Source organism: Mustela nivalis (genome assembly GCF_964662115.1).
Source record: "Mustela nivalis genome assembly, chromosome: 12".
Taxonomy (NCBI): domain Eukaryota; kingdom Metazoa; phylum Chordata; class Mammalia; order Carnivora; family Mustelidae; genus Mustela; species Mustela nivalis.
In genome coordinates this window covers 93,830,055-93,854,743 of record NC_139031.1, presented here as the reverse complement: position 1 = coordinate 93,854,743, position 24,689 = coordinate 93,830,055, and the positions used below count along the sequence as shown (strand labels likewise).

Below are 24,689 nucleotides of genomic sequence, written 5' to 3'. Positions count from 1 at the left end.
ACACCCGTCCGCTCCAAGTTTTCTACCGCTTGTTCTCTGGAGGACACTGTCATGGTGTTTCATCAGATTCTCCAACAGGCTTCTCAAGGACCTCATTTAGGTCTCCTAGCAAAGTCACAGCAGGCCTTACATTATTCCCCAATTCTGCACAGGTATCAGTCATATGATCTCATTCATAGGTGGAATTCAAGAAAATTGAAGGCGGGGAGGGCGGAGAAAGAGAGAGAGACAAACCAAGACACTCTTAACCATAGTGAACACGCTGATGGTCACCAGTGGGATGAATTGTACTGAAGGATGTTTGAAAGGTAAAGACATATTTTCACTCCTGGGAAAAACCTCACTTGATCATAACACATTGCCCTTCTTATAAATGACCGGTTTTGGTTTACTAACACTTTGCAATAATTTTTGTGTTTCTGTATGTGAAGAACGTAATTTCCTCTTTTTTTAAAAAGTTCTGTGTCTGGTTCAGGAATATTAGGTTAAGTTGGACTTCTAAAACTACTCAGAAAGTGTTCCTTCTTCTATTTTCTGAAATAACTTATATTAGATTGATGTGATTTCTTCCAAAAATGTTTGACAAAATTCAGCAGTGAAATCAACTGATCCTACAATTTTCAGTGTGGGAAGACTTTTGATCAGAAAAATTAAATTTCTTTAATAAATAGAGAGCATTCATGTATCCCATTTCATTAGTATCAATTTTAGGATGTCATGCTTTTTAAGGAATTTGTTCATGTAATTTAAGATGCTAAATGAACTGGCATACTATAGTTTATAGTATTTTCTTTTTTGCTTTTAGGATCAGCAGGAATAAACTCTTTAATTTTCTCTGTTGGTAATATGTGTTATCTCTCTCTTTCTTGATTATACTAAGAAAATATCTATCACTTTCATTGATCTTTTTAAAGAAATAACTTTTGGCTCTAAGTTTTCTCTCCTGTATCTTTCCTTTTTTTCATTGATTTTTTACTCTTATCTTTTTAGTCCCTTTTCTTTAACCATTCTGGTAGTTTCTTAATCATTAATCTTTAATTTTCAGAACTTACTGGTTTCCTAAAATAAGCATAAAAGGCTAATTTTTTTTCTTTTTAGCAGAATTTTAGCTGCATTATACAAAATTTAATAGGTAATAATTTTATCATTGTTCGGTTTAAAACATTTTCTAATTTTTTTATGATTTCTTTTTTAACATACAGATTATTTAGAAGTATGATTTTTAATGTGAAAGTTTTTGATATTTTCCTAAGCATCTCATGGTTACTTATTTTTAACTTAACTCTGTGGCCGTTTAAGAACAAAAGTAGAATTATTTCAATACATTTAAATATATGAAGACTTGTTTTATGCTCCAGCATAACACTATGGTGAATATATCATATACACTTGATACGTTTTGTGTTCATTTACTTTCAGCCTATTTGCATATTCAATGTGTAACTCTTGTAAATCCACATATAGTTACGTCTTGCTTTTTTTATCCATTCTGATAACCTCTGCCTTTCCATTCAAATGTTTAGTATATTAAGATTTAATGTAACAATTGATATATTAGGAATTATATATAGAATTTTATTATAGTTGTCTGTCTTTATGTCCTTATGTTTCTGCTCCTCTTTTCTGCCTTCTTTAGATTATTTAAATGAGTGCGGTTTTTTTAGAATACCAGTTATGTCATAAATAGTCTCCTTAAGAATAACTAGTTATGGCACATTTCAGTCTTGTTTCAGAGGTTTCATTAATGTCTTTAACTTTCCACAGTTGACTTGGAGTTAACATTGTACCACTTCACATAAAATGTGCAGACACTACAACCACCCATCTCTGTCATTCCTTATTTTACAGCTGTCACATGAGCTATATTTACATTCCTAATATGCTTCAGAGAACAATGTTAGATGCTTGTTTTAAACAGTTATATGTACTTTAAAGAAGTTAAAAGGAAAAAATGATCTTAAAGACCCAAGATTTCTTTTTTTTTTTTTTTTTTAGATTTTATTTATTCATTTGACAGAGAGATCACAAGTAGGCAGAGAGGCAGGCAGAGAGAGAGGAGGAAGCAGGCTCCCTGCTGAGCAGAGAGCCCGATGTGGGACTTGATCCCAGGACCCTGAGATCATGACCTGAGCCGAAGGCAGAGGCTTAACCCACTGAGCCACCCAGGCGCCCAAGACCCAAGATTTCTTGTAGTGAATTTCCACTGGCTATCTACTGCCTTTGTTTTTTCTTGTCTTGCAAATTTCTTTACATAGCTTTTTAATATGTTCAATATAATCAGGCCCCCAGTTATATCCACGTCCTAGTCCCTGGAAATTGCATTTGTTAGCTTATACGGAAAAGGGTAATTCAGGTTGCCAATGAATTTAAAGTATTAATCAAGTGACTTTAAAATAAGAAAACCATCCTAGACACTCACATGGGCACAATGTAATCCTAGGGTCCCTAAAAGTAGAAGGTCAAAGCAGAAGAGTAGGTCAGAGTGATTCTGTCTGATGAGGGAAGAGCTCAACCTACCATCGCTGGCTCTGAGGATGAAGACAAAGCCCAGGAGCCAGAGGCTGAAGACTCCAAGGACACGGATTCCACGCGACAGACTCTAGAAGATATGCAACCTTGCCAGCACCTTGATTTCAGCTCGGCGAGACCCATTTCTGACTCTGACCTCCAGAAGTCTAAGATGATAAATTTGTACTGTCTAAGTCACTAAATTTATACCAATTTCTTCTTCAGTAGAAGGCCAACCCAGGCTTCGTCTTTGAAAGTTCGAGTTTCTAGGTATAGTATTCTGGTGTGGCGCATTTTTTTTTTTTTATCAGACCGTAAATATTTTGCTCCATTGCTCCACTGTCTTCTTGTCTGATGAGAGGCCTGTGAGGTTTCAACTTACTTTTCTCTTGCTACTTTCAAAATTTTCTTAGTATCTTTTGAACCTGAATATCTGATGCTTGGGCTTTTTGAAAAATGTTTATACTGTTTGGAATTCAATAAGCCTCTTGAAAACTGTAAATGTTTATCTTGCATCAAATTTGGAGACATTTCAGTAACTATTTCTTCAAATATTATTTTCTGTTACATTTTACTTCCCCTTTTATTCTTGGACTACAATTAGTGTATTTAACTTTTTCATACTGTTCCATGGGTCCCTGGGACTCTGTTCATTTATTTATAGTTCCTTTTTTTTTCCACCCTCTCCAAGTTCTACTTTTAAATCCTTCATACTTTCCTTGTCATATCCTTTATGCTAAGTAATCCCATATCATTTCTATTTTAAGATTTTGAAATTTTAGTTTTAAAATTTCTCTTTGGCTCTGTTTTTGCATTCTATTTCTTTGATGAAAGTTCCTATCTTATGATTATAAGTATATTCTCCATTATGGCACTAAGCACAGTTACAATAGCTGTATTAAAATCTCTGTGTGATAATTCTAGCCTCTAGCATGTTCCCATGTGAGCTTATCCCATTTTCCATGGTTTTTTGTATGTTGAGTAATTTTGGATTTTATGTTGGACATCGTACCTTTAATGTTGAGGAGGCCCTGGATTCCGCATTATTCCCGAGTGTGTTTTGGATAATAGCGAGATCTTAGATCAGTACCTTGTTAGCCTTTGATAGGACTGATCAGAATCTGTTTTGAGCAAGGAGAGCCCAGACATCAGCCAAACATGTGGGCTAAGTTCATATGTGGAACTCTGGCTCCCTCCCTGACTGTCTCCCTTCTTGGATTCTTTCCTTCAATTCTTGGTGTATGCTCCATTCTTTCATCTCTTTAGGTCAGAAAGACAGAGATTTCTACTGAAATTTTAACTACTCCAGTTGCCTGAACGTAGCCAAACTTCAGGCCACAAGGGGAAAATCACCCTGAGTTCATCCTCTAAGTTTTAACTCTGAAATTTACCTGATTTTGTTCAATCACCGGAGGTCTTGACCCAGTGGATTTGTGTTTCATCAGAGTCTGGGGTTGTTACTGGTGGGAGGGTTAGTCTTTTAGGAGCTTACTCCACCACAGAGGAAACAAAAATATTTAATGATTTCTTTAAAGATAAATGCTTGATTTTAAAGAGTTTGCTTTGTTTCTTTTTCATATCTGCTTGTTCTTTTCCTTAAGTCTTGTTCTTTCCTTAGAAATTCAGTTTCATGAAAGTTAATGCATATACAGATGGCTCTATTATCTGAGGGTCCTTGGGTAAGATGCCCCCCTTATGTTGGTCTGCTGACACCTTCTCACAAGAGACTTTTTTCACATGCAGAGTATGATTTTGACTGTGGTTTCTTCTAGAGATAGCTTTTTTCTGTGGGATGCTACATGTCAATGCCACTTCGTGGAAATGTTGCTGTGGAGCATTGCTTATTTTTTCTGGGTACAAAGCTTTTCTTCTTCTTCTCCTCCTCCTCCCTCTCCCCCTCCTCCTTCTCTTTTTTTAAATTTTAGGATACGGTAGTCCCACACTACATGTGTCCTAATAAATTGTGATCCAGGTATCCCCGTGGTACAGAACAAAGTTTCTTTTTCTTCATGGATGATATATGGTATTTTCCAATTTATTGTCTGGGTCAGATAGCCAACTTCCCACCCATGCGTAAAGATTTGTTCAAATTCTTGCTCATTGCTGAGATAGCCCTTTGTAGTACCTGAATTTATACAGAAAACTCAATTCCAAATATCTATCCTGAGATCTGAGACTCCCATTCTTATGTAGGTATTAAAATCCTAGCCTGTATACTCTTTGGTTTCATCCAAAACCAGTTCATTCCCCATTTCTACAGTTTAAAAAAAAAAAAAAGCCCATTTTTATTTGGACCCATGACCTTAGATTAAAGATAATTCTTTCACAATTCCTTTGCAGCTAGTGCAATATTGAGTTCAGCCAACATCATTTAAAGTGACGTGTGCATTTTCTGGAACAAGTTCTTAGAAAGAGGATGATGTCCCTCTCTGATTTTGCTTCTATCCTTCTAACCTGATGTCCAGAAGAATGAATCTAGGAGAGTATGATACACTAAAACCACAAGATAGTCCAGAATCTATGGATTATGTAAAAGAGAATTAAACATCTATAGTGTCCCCATCACAGCATATTGGGGTCACTGTTACCCAAAGCTTCCCCCATGAAAAATGTAATTTCAGTGGCACAACCATTTTTAGAACTAAATTTTCTCTTCCTTTCTGGAAACTATATCTTCTCTCTTCTTTTGCTTTTCAGCTCAGCTAAGTATTGGTTTTAAAATATGTGTAGCACTTTGATACATCTGTAGCACCTCAATATATCTGAGGTGATAGGGAGGATTTGTGGGAAAAAAAACCAAACAAACCTTATTCTTTGACAATTCTGAAAGGAAGCTTCCTAATCCTGAATTCTAGAATTCCGACATTTACATACAGGAAAAGGTATAGATTTTTACTGTACAATTTAATCAATCACTTTGACTTAAATGAGAAACTCATTTAAGAGAGAGAGAGAGCCAGTATATCAGTCGAAATACAGAACATTTTTGTCATCTCCCCAAATGCTTCCTTTCTGCTCTCAGCTGATTTTCACTCCCCATTGGCAGCCATGACTCCATGTTCTATTACTAACACTTAGCTTTGCCTGCTCCTGGCTTCATGTAATTGGAATCAGAATTATGTATTTTTTCGAAATTGGCTTTTTTTTTGACTTATTAGTATTGCCTTTATAAAAAAAGATTTATTTTATTTATTGGGAGGGGAGGGATAGAGGGAGAAGGACAGAGAAAATCTCCAGTGGACGGCCCACTTGGTGCAAATCCTATTGCCGGGCTTGATCTCATGACCCTGAGATCATGACCTGAGCTGAAACCAAGAGTTGGATGCTTAACTGACTGAGCTACTCAGGTGCCCCTTAATATTGGCTTTTAGTATTGGTGAGATTCTCTCACGTTCTGGTTTACACTTTTTTATTGAATACTTTCCATTCCGTGATCTGTTAATCCATATTCTTTTCTACGGATTTTTTGTGTACATATTAATTGAGCTGCTACATACAAGTGTTCCTAAACAAGTCTCTTCGTGGACATGTACTTTGATTTTATTGGGTAAATACTTAAAGATGGAATTAATGGGTCACGGTGTAGGCGTGTCCCTTTATAAGGTATGCCAAAGGTTTGAGAAATCCATTTGCTTTCTGTCCTCACCAACATACGGTGTTGTCAAGCATCTTTTTCTTTTCTTTGAAAAAACATTTCAAATTATACACATATTAAAAAAAGAATTCTTTGCCTCTCTTTTTACATCATACTAGCTCCTTGATGGTTTCCAAGCATCGTAATTTTAGTCTTTCTCTTCGGTACTCAGTACTATTCCATTTTGATTAACATTTGTACTTCCTTCACAATTAAAAATGAACACCTTTTCATATGCCTGTTGGACATTTATATGTCTTCTTTCGTGAAACATTTATTTCAGTCTTGAGGTATTAAAAAATATTTTTGCTATCAAGTCGCGTGAGTTCTTACCCCACAGATCTTGACAGATGCTGCAGGCACTTTCTTTCCGTCTGTGGCTCACACTTTTACCTTAACAGTGGTCCAAAGAACAAAGGACTTTAGTGTTGACAGAATGAATTTTTTTCTAGACATAGTGATTTTGATGTCCTCTGTAAGAAACTCTGCTCACCAACTGCAGATATTTTATCTTGTATTTTGTTGTAGGACTTTCTTCGTGCTAGCTTTTCCGTTCAGGTCAATGGCCAGCACAAAGTAATTTCTGTGACGGTATGAGAAAGGGGTACAGGGCTCCCTCCCACATGCATGTCCAGCTGTTCAGAGACTGTTTGTTGAAAACACTGCATGTAAACCAGTGAACCGTCTTGTTACTTTTGTGTAAAAACTGTCTATTTCTGGACTCTCAATTCTGTTCAGTTGATTTCTCTGTTATTACACCAAAACAACACTGTCTTAGTGCGGCATTGCTGTGGGTCTTCAAATCAGGTAGAATCACTTTCCTATGGCATTACTTTTTTCAAGATGTAAATTAATGTAAATTTCAGAGACAAAAGCAACTTTGTATTAAAAAGGCACAGAATTATGGTAGGGAAAGAACTGCAACTATTTGGAGCTTAATTTGAATATTGATATCTTAAAAAATACTGAGTTTTTCATTCCATGAAAATAACATTATGTCTGAATTTATTTAGATCTTTTATTTGTCTCAGCATTTTGAGATCGTTTTCAGTGCAGATCTTTGAACATTTTTTATTAACTTTTTCCCTAACATTATAGTTTTTAAAAATGTTATTATAGGGGCTCCTGGGTGGCTCAGTGGGTTAAAGCCTCTGCCTTCAGCTCAGGTCATGATCCCAGCTGGGACTGAGCCCTGCATTGGCTCTCTGCTCAACAGGGAGCCTCTCTGCCCCCTCTCTCTGCCTGCCTCTCTGCCTGTGATCTCTGTCTGTCAAAAAAATAAATAAAATCTTTTAAAAAATGTTACTATAGTGGTATTTTTATAATTTTATTTTTCAATTTCTAGACACTGGAAAAAATGATTTCTTTTTGATTTTGGCCTTCAATCATTGACTGAGATGATTTATATATATATACATAGATATATTAAAATTCTGTTAATACAATAAATCACAGGCATTGATTTCTGAATGGTAAGCCAATTTTGCAATCCTGGGATGATCTCTATTTCATCATGATGTATTATCTATTTAATACATTGCCAAATTTAACTTAGTAAAATTTCCCAAGGATTGTTTTGTTTGTTTGTAGACATATTAGACTGCAATTTTTTGTTGTAATATAGTTTACATTTTGGTGACAGAGCTCTATTTTCCTCAATGGATTATTTGGATATGATGATATGATTTCTCCCTTAAACATTTGATTTTATTCCTTAGTAAAACTACCTCCACCTAGTGTTTCCTCTGTAAAAAGTGTTATGATAATACGCAAAAGTATTTTCAAAGACATAGGTCCACTGAGGTTTTCTCCTTGTGTCAGTTTTGGAAAGTTGTGTTTTTACACCATTTGTTCATTTTATCTACATTGTCAACCTCACTGGCTTAAAGTGGCTTATAAGACCACTCTTTAACAGAAAATAGATTGTACGGAGTTGTAGTGTACTTGCAATGAATGTCATCCACTCCCACATACAGTCCGAGGAGGTTGTGCAGTCGTGTACAACCATGAAGCGTCTAACAGATTCAGAGCATTGACATTTTGCTGAAAGGTTCCTCATGCCCCTTTGCCATCCATGTCTCCCTCTCCTCCCAGACCGGGGCAACAGCTGATCCATTTTTTGTCCATCTTATTGGTTTGCGTTTTCAGAATTTCATCTACATAGAATCCATGGTACGTCATGTTTTGTTTCTGACTGTATTCATGCAGTATAATGATTTTGGAAGTTTGTCTTGTCACAAGGCTCATCACTACGGTTGATCTAACTGCTGACTACTATTCCATTGTACGGATCGGCCACCATCGGTTCACTCTTTCACATGCACGTAAACATTTAGTTGGTTTCCATTTTTAGACTGTCACGAATAGTACTGCTTTCAACATGTTTATGTCCAAGTTTTCACGTGGACATGTATTTAAATTTGTGTCGGGTAAATAGCTAGCCGTGGAGTGGCTGTCTACGGCCGGCACAGGTGTAGGTTCACCGTCTAAACAGTGTTCAAGAGTTTCCAAACTCGTTGTACCATTTTGCATCCCTGGCAACAGGACATTAGAATCCCAATGCTCTGTATCCTTGTCACACTTGGAATTTCCAGTTGTTTTAATTTTAGATAGGGTTTGCACTGAATCTCCAGGCCAGTTGGAGAAATAGTAATCCAGCAACAAGTCTTCTGACCCAGGAACCTAGTTTATTTTTCTTTTATTTAGGTCTTTGCTAATTTATTTCACTCAGTAACGTACCAAAGTTTTCAGTTAAAAAAAAATGCATGGTTTTAAATCAAATCTTGTGTGGTTTTTGGTACTATTGTTAATGGAATGTTTTAACCTTTCATTTTCCAGTTGTTTGCTTCTGATATGTAACATTACAATTGATTTTTATATAATAACAATAAGCCTTTGAGTCTGATAAATTTGAGTATTTCTAACACTTGGTTTGAAAATTTCTGAGGACTTGTTACAAATATGATCAGTCAGGGGCACCTAGGTGGCACAGTCGATTAAACATCTGACTCTTGATTTAGTCTCGGGTCATGATGACATCAAGCCCCGCATCAGGCTTCATGCTGACCACGGAGTCTGCTTGGAATCCTCTCTCCCTCCCCCTCTGCCCCTCCTGCTCATGCTCTTTTTCTCTTTCAAGTAAATACATCTTAAAAAAAAAAAAAAAAAACAAAGCCCTAAATATCATGTCATCTCTACATGAGTTGGAATTACTTCTTCCTTTCCAATATTTATGATTTCTATTTCTTTTTCTTGCCTTTCTGCAATAGCTATCCTCTCCACTAAATGGAAAATGACAGTGGTAATAGCAGGCACGTTTGTCTTTTTCCTGATATTAAGGGAAAGACATTCGGTCTTTTTCATTTTTTCCTTTAGCCTCAGGTTTTTCATAGATGCCCTATATCAGATTGAAGACGTTCCCTTCTAAGTCTCATTTGCTCAGAGTTTTGGTCTAAATGACCATTGATTTTTTTCCTTTTGTTAATAGTACTCTTGGTTATCTCTGATTCTTTGCTTCTCTGTATCTATTTTATAAAGAACCTGTCAAATTCCACATAAATACAGCTAAGATATTGATTTGGATTGCACTGAAACTACAAAACAACTTAGTGCTTCCCATCTTACTCTTCTTTTTCTATTTTACATTGTTTTCTTGCAGTCAGCATATAATTGGGTATGGAATTTTTTCTCTAGCATAAAAACTGCTGACTTTCAATTTCCTTATATTAAATTGTATCCAACATAACATCTGACATAACTTGGTTTAAATATAGTTTTATTTATTGTTTATTTCTTCTGTTCTTTTCCTTTTTATGTTACTTTCTTTTGTATTGTTTGAGGGTTTTTTTTTCTTTTTTTAATTTCATTTTGTCTCCCCCATTAGCTTATTGCCTATGATTGATTGATTGATTGATTGGCTTCTATTATTACTGTCACTGTAAGACGTATGTATCTTTAATTCTAGGGTTTAAAGTATAATAGTATACCACTTCATGAATAGTGTAAAAAATTATAATAGCATATGTCTATTTTCATCCTGACCTCCCTTGTGCTATTGTTGCACAATTCAGCTCTTCATGTGCTGTAACCCCAAATACATTGCAACTATTGTTGGCTTAAACATTCAATGATATTTTAAAGAATTTCAAAATGAAAGGCAGTGTTTTCTATTTACCCACATAGTTACCATTTCTCTTGACCTCAACTTCATCCCATTGTATAAACTCAAATTTCCACGTACACCATATTCTTTTGTCTGAAGAACCTCCTTCAGGTCTGTTGGCAATATGTCCCTCAGCTTTATTTTCCTGAAAATGTCTACTCTGCCTTTCTTTTGGAAATTTACTAGTGATGCTTTTTTTTTTTTTTTTTTAAGATTCATTTATTTATTTGAGAAAGAGAGCACAAGCAGGAGAGGGGCAGAGCGAGAGGGAGGGGAAGCGGGAGCATCTCGGGAAGATTCCTGCTGAGCCTGGAGCCCCGTGTGGGCCCCATCTCACGACCTGATCATGACCTGATTCAAAACCAAGAAGAGTAGGATGCTTAACGGCCTGAGCTACCCACGTGCCCCACTAGTTAATGTACTCTTAATTAATGTTTTCTGATATTTAAAATACGTGTCTCCATATCCTTCAGCACACACAGATTCTGACAAGAGCCCAGTGTCATTCTTTTTTTTTTTAAATTAATTTATTTATTTGACAGAGAGAGAGATCACAAGTACGCAGAGAGGCAGACAGAGAGAGAGAGGAGGAAGCAGGCTCCCTGCTGAGCAGAGAGCCCAATGCAGGACTCAATCCCAGGACCCTGAGATCATGACCTGAGCCGAAGGCAGAGGCTTTACCCACTGAGCCACCCAGGCGCCCCAAGCCCAGTGTCATTCTTATATATATTCCTCTGTATATAATATATTTTTTCCTCTAGCTGTTGTAAGATGTTCTTTTTATCATTGTTTCCCATAATTTATGTGCATAGTTTCCTTTATCTTTATACAGCTTGGCACTTGCTACGTCTGTACATTTATAATAATTTAGGAACAACACTGGCCATGGTTTGCCCATTTTTCCCACTTTCTTTTTTTCTGAGACTCCAATTACAGGTATATTAAACAGCTCGATATCATCCTGCAGCTAACTGATACTTTATTTATTTGTTTTCTATTTCATTTTGGATGGTTCTTGCTACGTTTTCAACTTCACGGGTCTTTTATCCTACAGTATCTGGTCTGCTTCTAAAACTAAACCCATTTATATGCCATTTTGGTTACTGTGTCTTTCATGTCTTAACGTCCTCTTGAGTCTTGTTTACATCACACATTTTCCCCATCTCCATGGTTGTGGTTTCCTCTACCATCCGAACATACAGAACGTATTTGTAATAGCTGTTTGCACATCCTTGTCTGCTTGTTTCTTTGTATCTACCACTTCCAGGTATGGTAATAATGATTTATTGTTCCTCCTGACTCTGGGTGGTATTTTCCTACTTCTTGGCATAAAAGTCATTTTCCTTGGAATACCTATTTTGGATCTTGGGTTATTGCTTGCTAAAACTTGTTTACTCTTAAATAGTGTTAGATTTTTTTCCAGCACAAAGTTAAGTAATTAAAATCAGGGGGTGTTTGAGGGGCTTCTTTTAACCTATTCAAGCAAGCCCATAGGAACCATTAGAGTAGGGCTAATTCAGCCTGACTACGATAATGATATCCTTCTAAACAGTTTGCCTGATATCCTGTGTTCTACAAGTGGGGACCTGGACCATGCCCTGCCCCATTAAAGCTTCGGAGGACGACAGTCATGCTTGTGCAGTCCTCTAAAGAACATCTTCCTCCATTTCAGCAGTTTCCTTTTGTCAGTCTACAGATCAGTGTTCGCAGATGCACACACTTTCTTCCCCAGCTCTCCAGAGCACTGGCTCCGCAACTCCCTCCTTTCTGGAACCCCAATCTTAAAACTCCAGATGCCTTGGGCGCTCCGAACTCCAATCCCTGTCTTCCCAACTCAAGAAGGCATGGCCTTCGCTTCCACGACTGGCTCAGAAACTGCCTCCAGGCAGTAAGTTGGTGAAACGCAGGGTTTGCATGGTTATTTTCCCTCCTTTAGACATTCTAGTCCTTCACTACCTTTTGTCCAGTGTCTGGAAACCATCATTTCTCTTATTTTGTCCAATTTTCTATATGTTCAAGGCAGAAAAGTGGATGGAACAGCTGATACTCCATGTCCTTTGCTTCCTTAATGTCTTTTTTAATTTTTTTTTTAAAATTTTATTTTGAACTTTCTTTTGGTTTACATTGCTGTCTTTTGTCTAGCTTCGGAGAGGGACTTTCATCCACCAGAAAGGAAGAAAGGATGTTACTAGCATCCAGAATGTTGCCTGTGACCTTACATTGCACACAATGGTCTCCCATGGCAAAGAATTGATCCAGCTGAATCCTGCTGAAAACGTCAATGGTGCAAGGCTCACAGACCCTGGTTGAACCAACTAATTCCAGCCTGACCATTACTTTTCTTTTTTTTCCCTTGGGGGATTATATATATATATAATATATATATATGTATATTATATATAGAGAGAGAGTTTCTTTTTGCCTTTCTTCCATCTCAACCAGTTTCACTCAGGTATTTTTAACTGATTCTCCATCTTCTTTTCTTCTGCTGGATGTTTTCTTGCTTTTCCTCAATGCCCCTTGTTTAAAAATTTTTAAAAGATTTATTTGTATTAGAGAGAGAGAGGAGGTGAGCAAGTGTGCAAGTGGGGGACCGGGAGAACAGAGTGCAGAGCCAGATGCGGGGCTCGATCTCACAACCCCAAGATCATGACCCGAGCTGAAACGGAAGTCAGACGCTTAACTGAGGCATCCAGGTACCCCCGTTCCTCCTTAAATTTTTATTTGAATCTCGTTTCCCTTGGGTACAGTGTAATTCCTAATTTCTGAATGAAATTTCTATTTCTTTCACTTTTTTCACTGTCAATTTTATTTGGATTTATTTTCTTAAATTTCTGTGTGAAGGCAGCTTTTCATATCCTCAAATGATTGTTTGAAACATGTATTCAGTTTGGAATATTATAGTACAGTTTTCTTCTGTTTTATAGTTGATTTGGTGTTTTGTATTCTTATTAAAGTATTTGGCTCTTCTTTTGATTCTTATTTTCATTAACGTATTTTGATTCTTGTTTTCTGTTTTGTTACTATTTCTTGGAACAGATTTATCCAGTTCTCTTCCATTCATTTGATGGGGTTGGTGTGGTTTGAGCTATTTTTAGTTCAATGCTGCCCCCTTCTGTCAGTGTAGCAAAGTGCAGCACTTTCTCTAATAAGTTGTTTTCCTGTGGCAGATAATTGTTACAGGAGGGTTGTGCAACTTCCGCTCAACTCATTCTTTTTGGCTTTTAGAATATTGGTTTTTCCTCTTTCCCTCATTTTTTTTTTTTTATTTTTATCACCCCACCTCCAAACGGTGACTCTTTCTTTTGTTTGTCAGAGAGAGAGAGAGAGGGCACAGCAGGGGGAGCTGCAGGCAGAGGGAGAAGCAGGCTCCCCACTAAGCAGGGAGCCTGATAAGGGACTCCACCCCAGGATTCTGGGATCACGACTTGAACGACTTGAGCCAAAGGCAGACGCTTAACTGACAGAGCCACCAGGCATCCCCAACTCTTTCTTTCAAACTTCTCTAACACCATCAGTGCCGCTGAAAAACTGCCACTTCAAATCAGGTGTGCTTTTCAATTCTTTCTCTGTAGACTGACAGTCTGCTTTATCTTCCGTCCGTGGTCGTTAGATGAATCCTAGGGTGACTTCTCTCTACCATGCCTTTTTTTTTTTTCCCCCCAAGATTGTCCTCATTTACCAATTAATTAATTAATTAATTAAGGGCTCAAAGTATGACTTGTTAGGGTTTTTTGTTTTCTTTCTCTTCTTTTAACTTGCAGTAATTTGAAGTTTAGTATTTCTCTTCTAAATATGTTGAGAGTTTTTGTATGCTAATACTTGTCCTATTCTGCTTTTAAGGCCATGTAGGGGAGCAGTTTTATGGAGCTGCCATTACATTTGGCTCCTTAACTGCTACATTTGTTTGTTCTTTTGAACAGCATTGGCAGAAATTCATCAATTTTTTTCAATAAACTAACTTCTGGCTCTGGTGATTTTTAAAACCATTTGTTTTCCATTTCCTTATTACTTTATCTTTATTATTTTCTTCCTCCAGCTTAAAAAAATTGATTTTGCCATGTTTTTCTAGCTTGCTCAGTTCTTAAATTTTTAGGTTTCCTTCTGTTATACTCATTTCAGATTACATATTTCCTCTAGGAATTATTATAACTCATTCTCACAGATTTTGCTACAATATTACTATTATAGTTCAGTTCAAGTAATTTTCTAGTTTCTTTCATGATTTTTCTTCGGCCCATTACTCACTCATAAACATATTTTTACATTTCCAAATACATAATTTTCTAGGATGTTCTGATCTGTCATAATTGTCTTGTGGTCAAAGAACATATTTGTATGATTTAAGATATTTGTGAAATGTACAGAACTGATGAATCTATTATACATCTGAAACTAATATAACACTGTATGTGAATCACACTGAAATTAAAAGAATAAACAAATACATAAGGCAAAAATTAAAAAATATATATATTTGAAAAATTTCTGGTTGTTTTATGGTACAGTATGTGGCCATTTTTATTAATGGTCCTTGCAAAAAGGTGTATTTATATCTATCTATTAGGTCAACTTGCTAATTGTGCTTTGTTATTCTACTATATTTAGTTTTGTCTATACTAAATCTACCAATGTCCTGTTTTCTTGTTAATTGTCACACAGTTTATAATGACTCTGATCAGTAACAGTCGTGAACAGATAATTCAGTGTCTTTTCAGATTAAAAAAAGAAATCTATGTTTAGCGTAGAGGTGACAACAATCCACCTAATATTCTGAATGCTATATCCTAATAAGTATTGAATCTTTGCCAAATCAACTGCTGCTACATCATCAGTGTAATTTCTGTATCTTCTCTGAAAATCACATGTGAATGTAAGTCATAATAAGAGCCATGTTAGAGACAGAACCAAGAATCAACTAAAACCAATGGATCTACTGTCAAAAAGAAGGGGTGCAGAAAAGCAAAGTCCCATTAATTTTTCACTTGTAGAAAGTATACTAAATCAGAATTGGCAATAATTCATTTAAAATATATTTTATTGGGGTGCCTGGGGGGCTCAGCAGGAAAAGCCTCTGCCTTCAGCTCAGGTCATGATCTCTGGGGCCTGGGATCGAGCCCCGAATCAACAGGCTCTCTGCTCAGCAGGAAGCCTGCTCCCCCCCCCCCCCCGCTCGCCTCTCTGCCTACTTGTGATCTCTGTCTGCCAAATAAATAAATAAAATCTTAAAAAAATAAAATATCTTCTATTGTGCCCTTCTCAGTGATTCACAAGATCTGTCACAATCACCTGTGTCCTGTGGATAATGCATTAATACGGTTGCTGGATAATGTGTGGGTAAGATCGGTCTTCCTCTTGTAGGGACAAAGATTCTGAAATCTGTGTGTTCTTACTGTTCTTCAACAGGGCGACCATTAATTCTTCTGCACCCATGTCTAAGTCTCCTCTAGCAATATCTGAAATGGAGGCTTCCCCCTTTTCTGGAGGTTCATATCACTGGTCATCATCATTTTGGTAGATCATAGGTATCATAGCATCATCTTTCATTGGCATCTGGATTTTTCTTCAGTACACCATTTTTTCCACTTCCTGATTAGTCTTTATAGGCTGCCACTTCTGTATGTTATGTATCTTCAGTTTCTTTATGAAACGTTTGTTTTCAGAAATGTATCATTGACACTGTTTTCTCAAAGTCAATCCTTATAATAGCTTTTCTCTTGCGGCTGTGTCTTTTGTCTCTTTCTGTTCTCTACATGTTTAGTGTGTGCTGTTTCATAAAGGAGGGGCTAAATTTGCTATTTGACTTCAGCTTTAGTGATCTTGGAATCTGGTTCAATGGGAACCTACTGATGCTAGATACTTCTTAGGTTTGGTTACAAGACATTAAGGACATCTTCCTTTATGTCCTAAAACCTTAACATCATTCACATTAAGATCCTTCATCATAGTCAACATCATAAATGCTTCAACTTCTTAGAATTTCTTCACATTTTGCTAGAGCTGATAAAAGATGACGGCCGAGTCCAGATTCTAAACCATGCAATTACCATGAACAATGTGAAAAATTTCAGGAGTTTCCTATTTCTGTCCATTCATGTGTCTTCCATGCTTTGGCTCTCTTGAAAATTGTGCTGCCACTTTCCTTGGTGCTGGGATGAACAGTGACTGTCATTGCTGTGGTATGTGGTGCTTCTGTGGGGCCTTAGTTCCCAGTGTAGAGAAGGGAATGTGAGGGTACCCTCCAGGAAACCCCAGAATTGAGCACATGGTGGATATGGTAATTGCATCTGTGCATGTTGCTTCTGTCCTACTCTCCTATACATCTGGGATTTCGAGTAAATACATGTTCTTCTTTTTCCACTGTATCCTTGATGTTTCTTATTCCATTTCTTGTGTATTTGTGTTTGATCCTAAATGGTATTTCCTCATTTCTCTACCAATCCCCCAATTCTCTGTGTCAGATCTGCTGCACTGTGCACTTACCAGGTCTTTGCTTGTTATACTTTTCCGTTCTGGAACTACTTCTCCCCCCAATTTCTTAACTCCTCATTTTTAAATATTTAATTTCTTTACAGAAACCCTGAACTCATCTTTTCTCTCCTTGCATATCTTCAATGTCTAGAATCAATTTGGGTCTTTTTTTGTTTTCTCTCTTTCCTGCTGATTCTGAGTCACGGTGTTCTTTCTCTTTACATGTTTAGCTACCGTTGGTTGTATACCGGACATTATATTTTAAAAGTTATTGATGGAAATAATTTAAGGCTTAATAAGACATTATCTTTCTGCAAAGAAGTTTTGTGTCTGTCTGCATCCTGGAAAGGACAGCATCCTAAGATTCCCTTAATGCCAGTTCAAGACACGAAGTATTCTCATTTACTTGGACCAAGCCAGGCTTTAATCTGCTCAAGGGCTTTTTTACTATTGATCTAGCCTTTCTTCTAAGCCGCAAGCTTTCAGGCATTCATCCCAAAGCAGTGGATTGTTTTCAGAGATCAATTCCAACATTTGATCTTTTACACCTATGAGACCACAACATCCAACTCAAAGTTGTAGTTTTCCCTTCTAGAATGGTAAATTCCTGTGTGGCCAAAGTGGCCTTGGGTGCGAGGCTTAATTTTTAGAGTTTCCTACTTTTTGTTGACCTAGTAATGTCTCTCTCCATTATTAGCTTTTTGAAATTTTAAGAAAAAAGAAATATTAATCTAGTTGTTTTCCATTGCAAGCATTGTCCCATTTACCTGGTTAAACTTCCACTACAAGAAGTAAAATATCCAGATTTATTTTCAGTAACAAAAAGTCTAAACTTATTTTAAATTTAAATAAGTCTGTGAGTAAGCATTTGCATGACAAGCACGTACTTCAATATTCCAACTCTAAAATAAATAACTAGATAAAGCATGGAGACTTGCCATGAATTTGCAGCTAACATGAAAAACAAAAGGCACCAGTGCCTTCAATTTCTTATAATGTTTACTTTGATTTGTTCTCAAAGGACTTGCCTGCAGGAGCAATGGATTCTTTGAAAAGTCTGGAGATAGAATAAGTGAAACTATTAAGTACACATTTTCTTTACCCTGGTGACAAAATTCTGCATTTTATCTGAGGTTGGAATAGCTCAAAATAGGCCAAATTACCCCTATTTCTAAGGCCAAGATTTTCTTATAAAGAAAAAATCTATAGACAAGGAAAATCAGAAAACCCTGGCATGGGTGGAAGGCATCTTGATAAAGGAGGCATTGATGACATGTATTTTGAATGAGTTTTTTTTCCATATTCTTGTACTGTATGGTACGGCTGCTGGTTGGGGTAGGTATTCTCCAGTCCCCTCTGTGGGAAAATTAGAATGGGAAATTGTGAAGGAAGGGGGGGGGATTAGAAATAAATCTAACACTCCAACCACAGATAAATTCACAAGAAGATTAATTTTTGGAACGGACTTAAGAAATGGGAAGTGATTCCTTAAAGTATTCATAACTTCATTGCTAATGGGTATGGGGTTTCTTTTTGGGGTGATGAAATGTTCTATAATTAGATTATGGTGACATTGCTTAATACTGTATCTTATAAAAAAAACACTGGACACTCTAAACGGATGATTTCTGTGGTGTATGAAATATATCCAAATAAAGCCATTTTTTTTTTCAAAGGAAAACCTTGAGATATCTATATATCCATCAAGGTCTTCAACTCATTTAACTATCATGACTTTAGAGACTGTTCAATCCACATACAAAAAGGGTCATTAACACAATGCTTAAGTTCAGAAAGATACCTAGGTGTAAATTTTGGTTTCATACTTACTGTGGGGTTTAAAGTCAATTAGTTAACGTCCCTGGGCATTAGCTTTCTCAAAGTGGAGATAACAGCACCACCTTGTCCAGAGGCAGGGACAGAAACACGATTTTTGCTCAAGTTGTGCACTCTAGGAGCACTCTAGGTGAAGAGCGGGGTAGAACCAGGACAAGAAACTAGGGACAATGTGGTCTCAGCAGGACTCAGCTTAGATTTACAGGTTTCCTCAGGGAAGTCAGTCGGCCATGGGTCAAAGTCTCAGGGGACCGTGTGGCAGGGTGCTGTCCTCCGGGCTGCTGGTCGTCTGCCATTTAGGGGCCACCACTCGCTGCTACCAGAAGAGTATGCCCTTGCCAGTAAAGGACACTTGGGTTGGGCACTACTGGCATTTACCACGCCCTCCTCCCCATAGTCTGGTTGTAGGAAGGCGCAAGGTAAGACACACCACGCAATCACTGTGAGGGGCTGCATGGTGCCTGGCACAGAAGAAGTACTTTATGAACGGCAGCTAATTTTTGCAGGGCTTCAAATATCAGAGGCACAAAGAAACTAATTACAAATATTGGGTCAGATAATCTCACCGTACACGTTGATTCTTCATCAAAGGCATACATGTGACTGATTGAGCATACTTCATGACGAGGTGGTAGAGGAGTGACTTTCAGCGGGCTTGTCCAACCTGAAAACAAAAATTTATGTGTGTTGGGTTAAAAACGTGATAACGGTTTTTTTTGTTGTTGTTCCACCAGAAATACTTCCTACATGAAAGCTAAACTGTATCATATTATCTGACATGTCCATGGATTATGTAACAACTTTTATTAACAGTGAGAACCGAATTGCTCTGGAACATGCATGTTAGGGAATCGTAGCAGTGCAGTTGTTACTACTCATTACTTGAAGAGGTCTGCTGAGTACTGCGAATCTGCAGATGAGCATGTGGGTGTATTGGGGGTGGACGCAACACAAAGGAGTCGGTTACTAGGCAGAAAATGTATCTAATGACAGAAGTCCTAAGACACTAGCAAATCGGCACACAGATTATAACAAGTATTTACTGTGCTGTAAATGGAAGTAGATGCACACACAGAGAGGGAAAGGGGTTCCCGGTTTTGTGGTGCTCATGAACAAATGGAAAAGATAGTCCCATTTGTAGATAATTTCGTGTCGTGTAGCAACTCTAATCCTTGTGCTCCAACTGCTGGTGGAGTGCAGAGGAAGAATACTAGCCCAGCCAGACTGTGGGAAGTTAAGAACAGCTTCCTGAAGATAATATTTGCTTTAACCCTGATAAAGGGGAAGTCAGAATGGTCGGAGTCTGAGAAGGTCTCGACACCCCACTGTGGACTTGGAAGACGGAGGAGACCATGTGAGGAGGAGCATCGGTAGCCTCCAGGAGCAGAGAGTCCCTGGCTGTCTGAGACAAGGAAACGGACACCTCTAATGCAAGGAACTGGATTCTAAATGAGCTTCAAGTGGACTCCCCCAGACACTGCAGGTTTGGGTGGTTAGATCCTGAATAGAAAACCAGTTGAGATTAAAAATAGAGCTACCCTCTGACCTTGCAATTGCACTACTGAGTATTTACCCCAAAGATGCAGACGTAGTGAAAAGAAGGGCCATCTACACCCCAATGTTCATAGCAGCAATGTCCATAATAGCCAAATTGTGGAAAGAGTCAAGATGCCCTTCAACATACAAATGGATAAAGAAGATATGGTTCATGTATACAATGGCATATTATTCCTCCATCAGAAAGGACGAATACCCAACTTTTATATCAACATGGATGGGACTGGAAGAGATTATGCTGAGTGAAATAAGTCAATCAGAGAGAGTCAATTGTCATATGGTTTCACTTACTTGTGGAGCATAAAGAATAACACAGAGGACATGGGGAGTTGGAGAGGAGAAGGGAGTTGGGGAAATTGGAGGGGGAGATGAACCATGAGAGACTGTGGACTCTGAGAAACAAACTGAGGGTTTTGGAAGGGAGGGGGTGGGGGTTGGGTGATCCTGGTGGTGGGTGTTAAGGAGGGTACATATTGCATGGAGCACTGAGTATGGTGCATAAACAATGAATCTTGGAACACTTAAAAAAATAAAATTAAATTAATTGAAAAAAAAAAAACAGAAAAAAGAAAACTGGTTGAGTGTGCCCAGTCTTCTCGCAAAACCAGGAGCTAGTAAATGGATTTTGTGTTGGGCTGCTAAGTCTTTGTCACCAGCAACAAGAGAAAATATAGAAGCAGAAGCAAGAGATCAAGGCAAAGTGAGAAAGGCAGTACTGAATCCCATGATTATTTCAATTTTGAGAATAAGGATAATTCTGTGACCCAGCTGGCTGAAGGAAACCCTCCAGCAGACTACCCTCCAACAGCAGCAACAGCTTTGAAAAAGAGGAAAATAGAGAAAAAAACAGAACTTAGGACTTGATATTTAAACCAGAGTAGGAGATAGGGAACAGGACAACAGATTACAGCTAAGCACCCCAGGGTCAGGACATTCATTCTTGAGTATGATGATGCCATTTCCATTACCTCGTTTCAGTATCTACAGTGTGAAACAAAGCCCCCCAAAGGCTAGTATGTTAAAACAACCATTCATTGTCTCCCAGGACTCTGAAGCTAGTCAGGGTTTCCTATGTCATGTGGTGTAGGTTGGGATCTCTCAAGATGTCCTAAATTATCTCACTCACTGGCTGGTGAGTGGGTGTTGACTATTACCAGGGATCTGAGCTGGGCTTCCTGACCAGTGACTTGTTATTGTTGTTGTTATTTTTTTTTTTTTTTCCCTTATGGGCCTATGTTGAATTTTTCACAAAATAGTGACTGAATCCAGAGAAGGAATCCCAAGGGGCCCAATCCCAATGTGGAAAAAAAAAAAAAAAAGTCTCCACTTGCAGCATGGTTGCTAATATAGGGTAGAGCCCAGAATCAGTGTGGGAAGGAAACAGACCTCATCTCATGGCAGGAGGGTGGCAGGAACACACAGGAAGGAGTGAACCACCGAGAGCCACCGAGAGCCACACCCTCTTCCTCGTCATCCACAATCTCACTTCACCACTCTCAAGCCACCAAACAAATGTCAAGTCCCTTGTCAAGGAAAGTACCGTACCATTTCTTCACGTACTAGAGATCTAACATGTTTGAGACTGTGATACTTTCATCGTGAGTTGGTTTTGTGTGTATCTGATGAAACTGAGTGAGTTTTTAACAGTTGCCATAAAACGTATTTTTCCATAGGCCCTATTATTTTTATTATAAAACATTTCCGTAAAGTAGTTTTAAAGAAACAAAACCTTAAAAGAAAGATTGAAGGACTATTCTATGTTTATTTTCTTATTCGTGTGTTTTCTCTCCTCTAACGGTTAGAAATACATGTTTTCAACATCTACAATATTGTTTTTAGTGGTCTTCTCTGAGGTTTCTTTCTCAATATAGTTCAGGGTAGGTCAATTTTGTTATTTTAAAAGAACCAGTTTCAGGTTTAGTTGATTTTTTTTCTACTTTTCTGTTTTCTACTTTATCTATTTGCACCAAATATAGACCTTCAAAATATATGATGCAAATATTGACCAAATTTAAGTAACTCTACAGTAATAGTTGGAGACTTCAATACTCCACTTTCAGTAATGGATTGAACAACTCGACAAAGATCAGTAAGGAATACAGGAGTCAAACAATACTTTGACACAGAATATATGCACAGAACACTTCATCCAACAGAATACCCAAGTAGAAACAATATTTTTCTCAAATGCACATGGAACATTCTATAGAACAGATTATATTGTAGGCCACAAAACAGGTCTTCATAAATTTTAAAAGACTGAAATCATGTAAAGTGTATTTTCTGATCACAATGGAATCAAAGTAGAAATTGATAAAATGGAATGAAACTACCAATGTGTGAAAATTAAATACCATACCCTAAACAACCAAAGAAATCCTGTGGAAAATTAAGAATTATCTTGAGACAAAGGAAAACAAAAACACAGTACAACAAAATTATGGGATTCAACAAAAGTAGAGCTAAGAGAGAAGTTTGTAGGTATAAATACTTAATGAAAAAAAGATCTCAAATTAACAAGCTAAATTTATAACTTAAAAAACTATGGAAAAAAAAAAAGAAAGAAACTGAACCCAAAACTAGCAAGAAGGAAATAAAGAGCAGTGTAGATATACACAATATAGAGAAGGGGAAAAAATAAAAACCAGTAGAATCAATGAAATCAAGAGTTGTTTTTTTAAATATAAAAAAAAAATGACAAACATTTAGCTAGACTCAGATGACTCAGAAAAAAACAGAGGACTTAAATAAACCAAAATCGCAAATGATAAAGGGGACAGTACAAATGATTTTTGTTGGAGGAGGCCATCAAGAGGATGTTACTTCCTGTGAACTGGACTCAGGCATGGGGGGCTTCTCATCCACTCCCCTGTCCTTCAGATGGACCTTCTGCCCACCATTCCCCCAGCAGGAGCTGTTTTAAAATGTAGCCCAGAGTAAGATGTTGTTGAGACCATCTGGATGGTATAGATAACTGAACCCTGTGAAGGTCTTATATAAACTTTTAGGATTCCAATGGCCAGGTGTAGAGATCTACTTGTAGCTGCCCAAGACAAGACCTGTCTATAAGTTCTCTTGCTTATTAACCCTGCCACTTACCCATCTGGAGTGGCCTGCCTCTTTCTTTGTTCTCTCTTTGCCTTCCTTGTATGAGGGCCAGTTTTGGATTTCACCCAAAGAATTCTTGAGTTTGTAAACTAACAACTTTACAGAAATAAAAAGGATAAGAATGTACCATGAACAACTGTGCACTAACAAATTCTATAACCTAGATGAAATAGATTCCTAGAAACATGTAACCTACCAAGACTGAATCATTATGAAACAGAAAATATGAACAGATCTGTAACTAATAAGGAGAATCAATAATCAAAAACTTGTTCTATGAAGCCAACATTAGCTTGATACCAAAGTCAGAAAAAGACACTGCAAGAAAACTACAGATCAATATCCCTAGTAAATATTGATGCAAAAATTCTCAAAATACTAAAAAACAATTTAACAGCACATTGACAGTATTAGACACCATGACCAAGTGAGGTTTATCCCTTGAATGCAAGGAGTTATATTTGTGCATTGTTGGTGGAAATTCAAAACAGAGTAGCCACTATGGAAAACAGTATGGTGGTTTCTTAAAACATTAAACATGGAATTACCATGTAATAGAGAAATTCCACTTTTGGGTATATACCCCATCGAACTGAAAGTGGGGTCTCGAAAAGATATTTGAATCCCTTTGTTCATAGTAATGTTACTCACAATAGCCAAAATGTGAAGCAACTTGTGTCCACGGACGGATAAACAAAATGTAGTATGTACATAAAAAAGAAAGTTATTCAGCCTTAAAAAGAAATTCTGATACATGCTACAACATGGACATTGTTATCCATGAAGACATTATGCTAAGTGAAATAAGCCAGTCACAAAAAGACCCATACTTTTTGACTTCACTTACGTGAGGTTTCTAGAGTAGCCAAATTCTGAGACAGAAAGTAAAATGGTGATTGCCAGGGACTGGGAGGAGGGGAGGACATAGAAAGTTAGTATTTAATGGGTACAGAGTTTCAGTTTTTTAAGATGAAAAGTGCTAAGGAGGTGAACGGTGGTGAAGATTGCTCTTATTACCAATGAGCCATACACTTAAAAATGGTGGCTTGTTATGGACCTCCCCTTCCCCAATTCACATATTGAAACTTTTACGGGATGGCCAGGTGATTCAGTCGGTTAATTGTCTGCCTTTGTCTCAGGCCCTGATCCCAAGGTCTTGAGATCCGAGCCCTGTATCAGGCTCCTTGCTCAGCGAGGAACGTGATTCTCCCTCTGCCTCCTGCTCCCCCTGTTCATGCTCTCTCTTTCTCCCTCTCTCTCTGACAAATAAATTATTTTTTTTTTTAAAAAAGAAACACTTACCCCCAAAGTGATGGCATTTGAAGGTTGGGGGTATTAGGGAGGGCATTAGGTTTATATACCATCTGGAGGGTGTGACTCCCGTGATAGGATTACTCTCCTTATAAAAAGAGG

At 37.5% G+C, this 24,689-nt stretch overlaps 1 protein-coding gene across 1 annotated transcript in view; it reads right to left on the bottom strand.

Moving 5' to 3' along the window:
* The window catches only part of SPMIP7 (sperm microtubule inner protein 7), a 59,303-nt gene that overhangs the window by 31,261 nt on the left and 3,353 nt on the right, over nt 1-24,689 (bottom strand). The window contains exon 2 of the mRNA XM_082692520.1: nt 19,178-19,275. Within this exon, the coding sequence (XP_082548646.1) occupies nt 19,178-19,275 (98 nt within the window). The remainder of the gene's footprint in view (nt 1-19,177; nt 19,276-24,689) is intronic.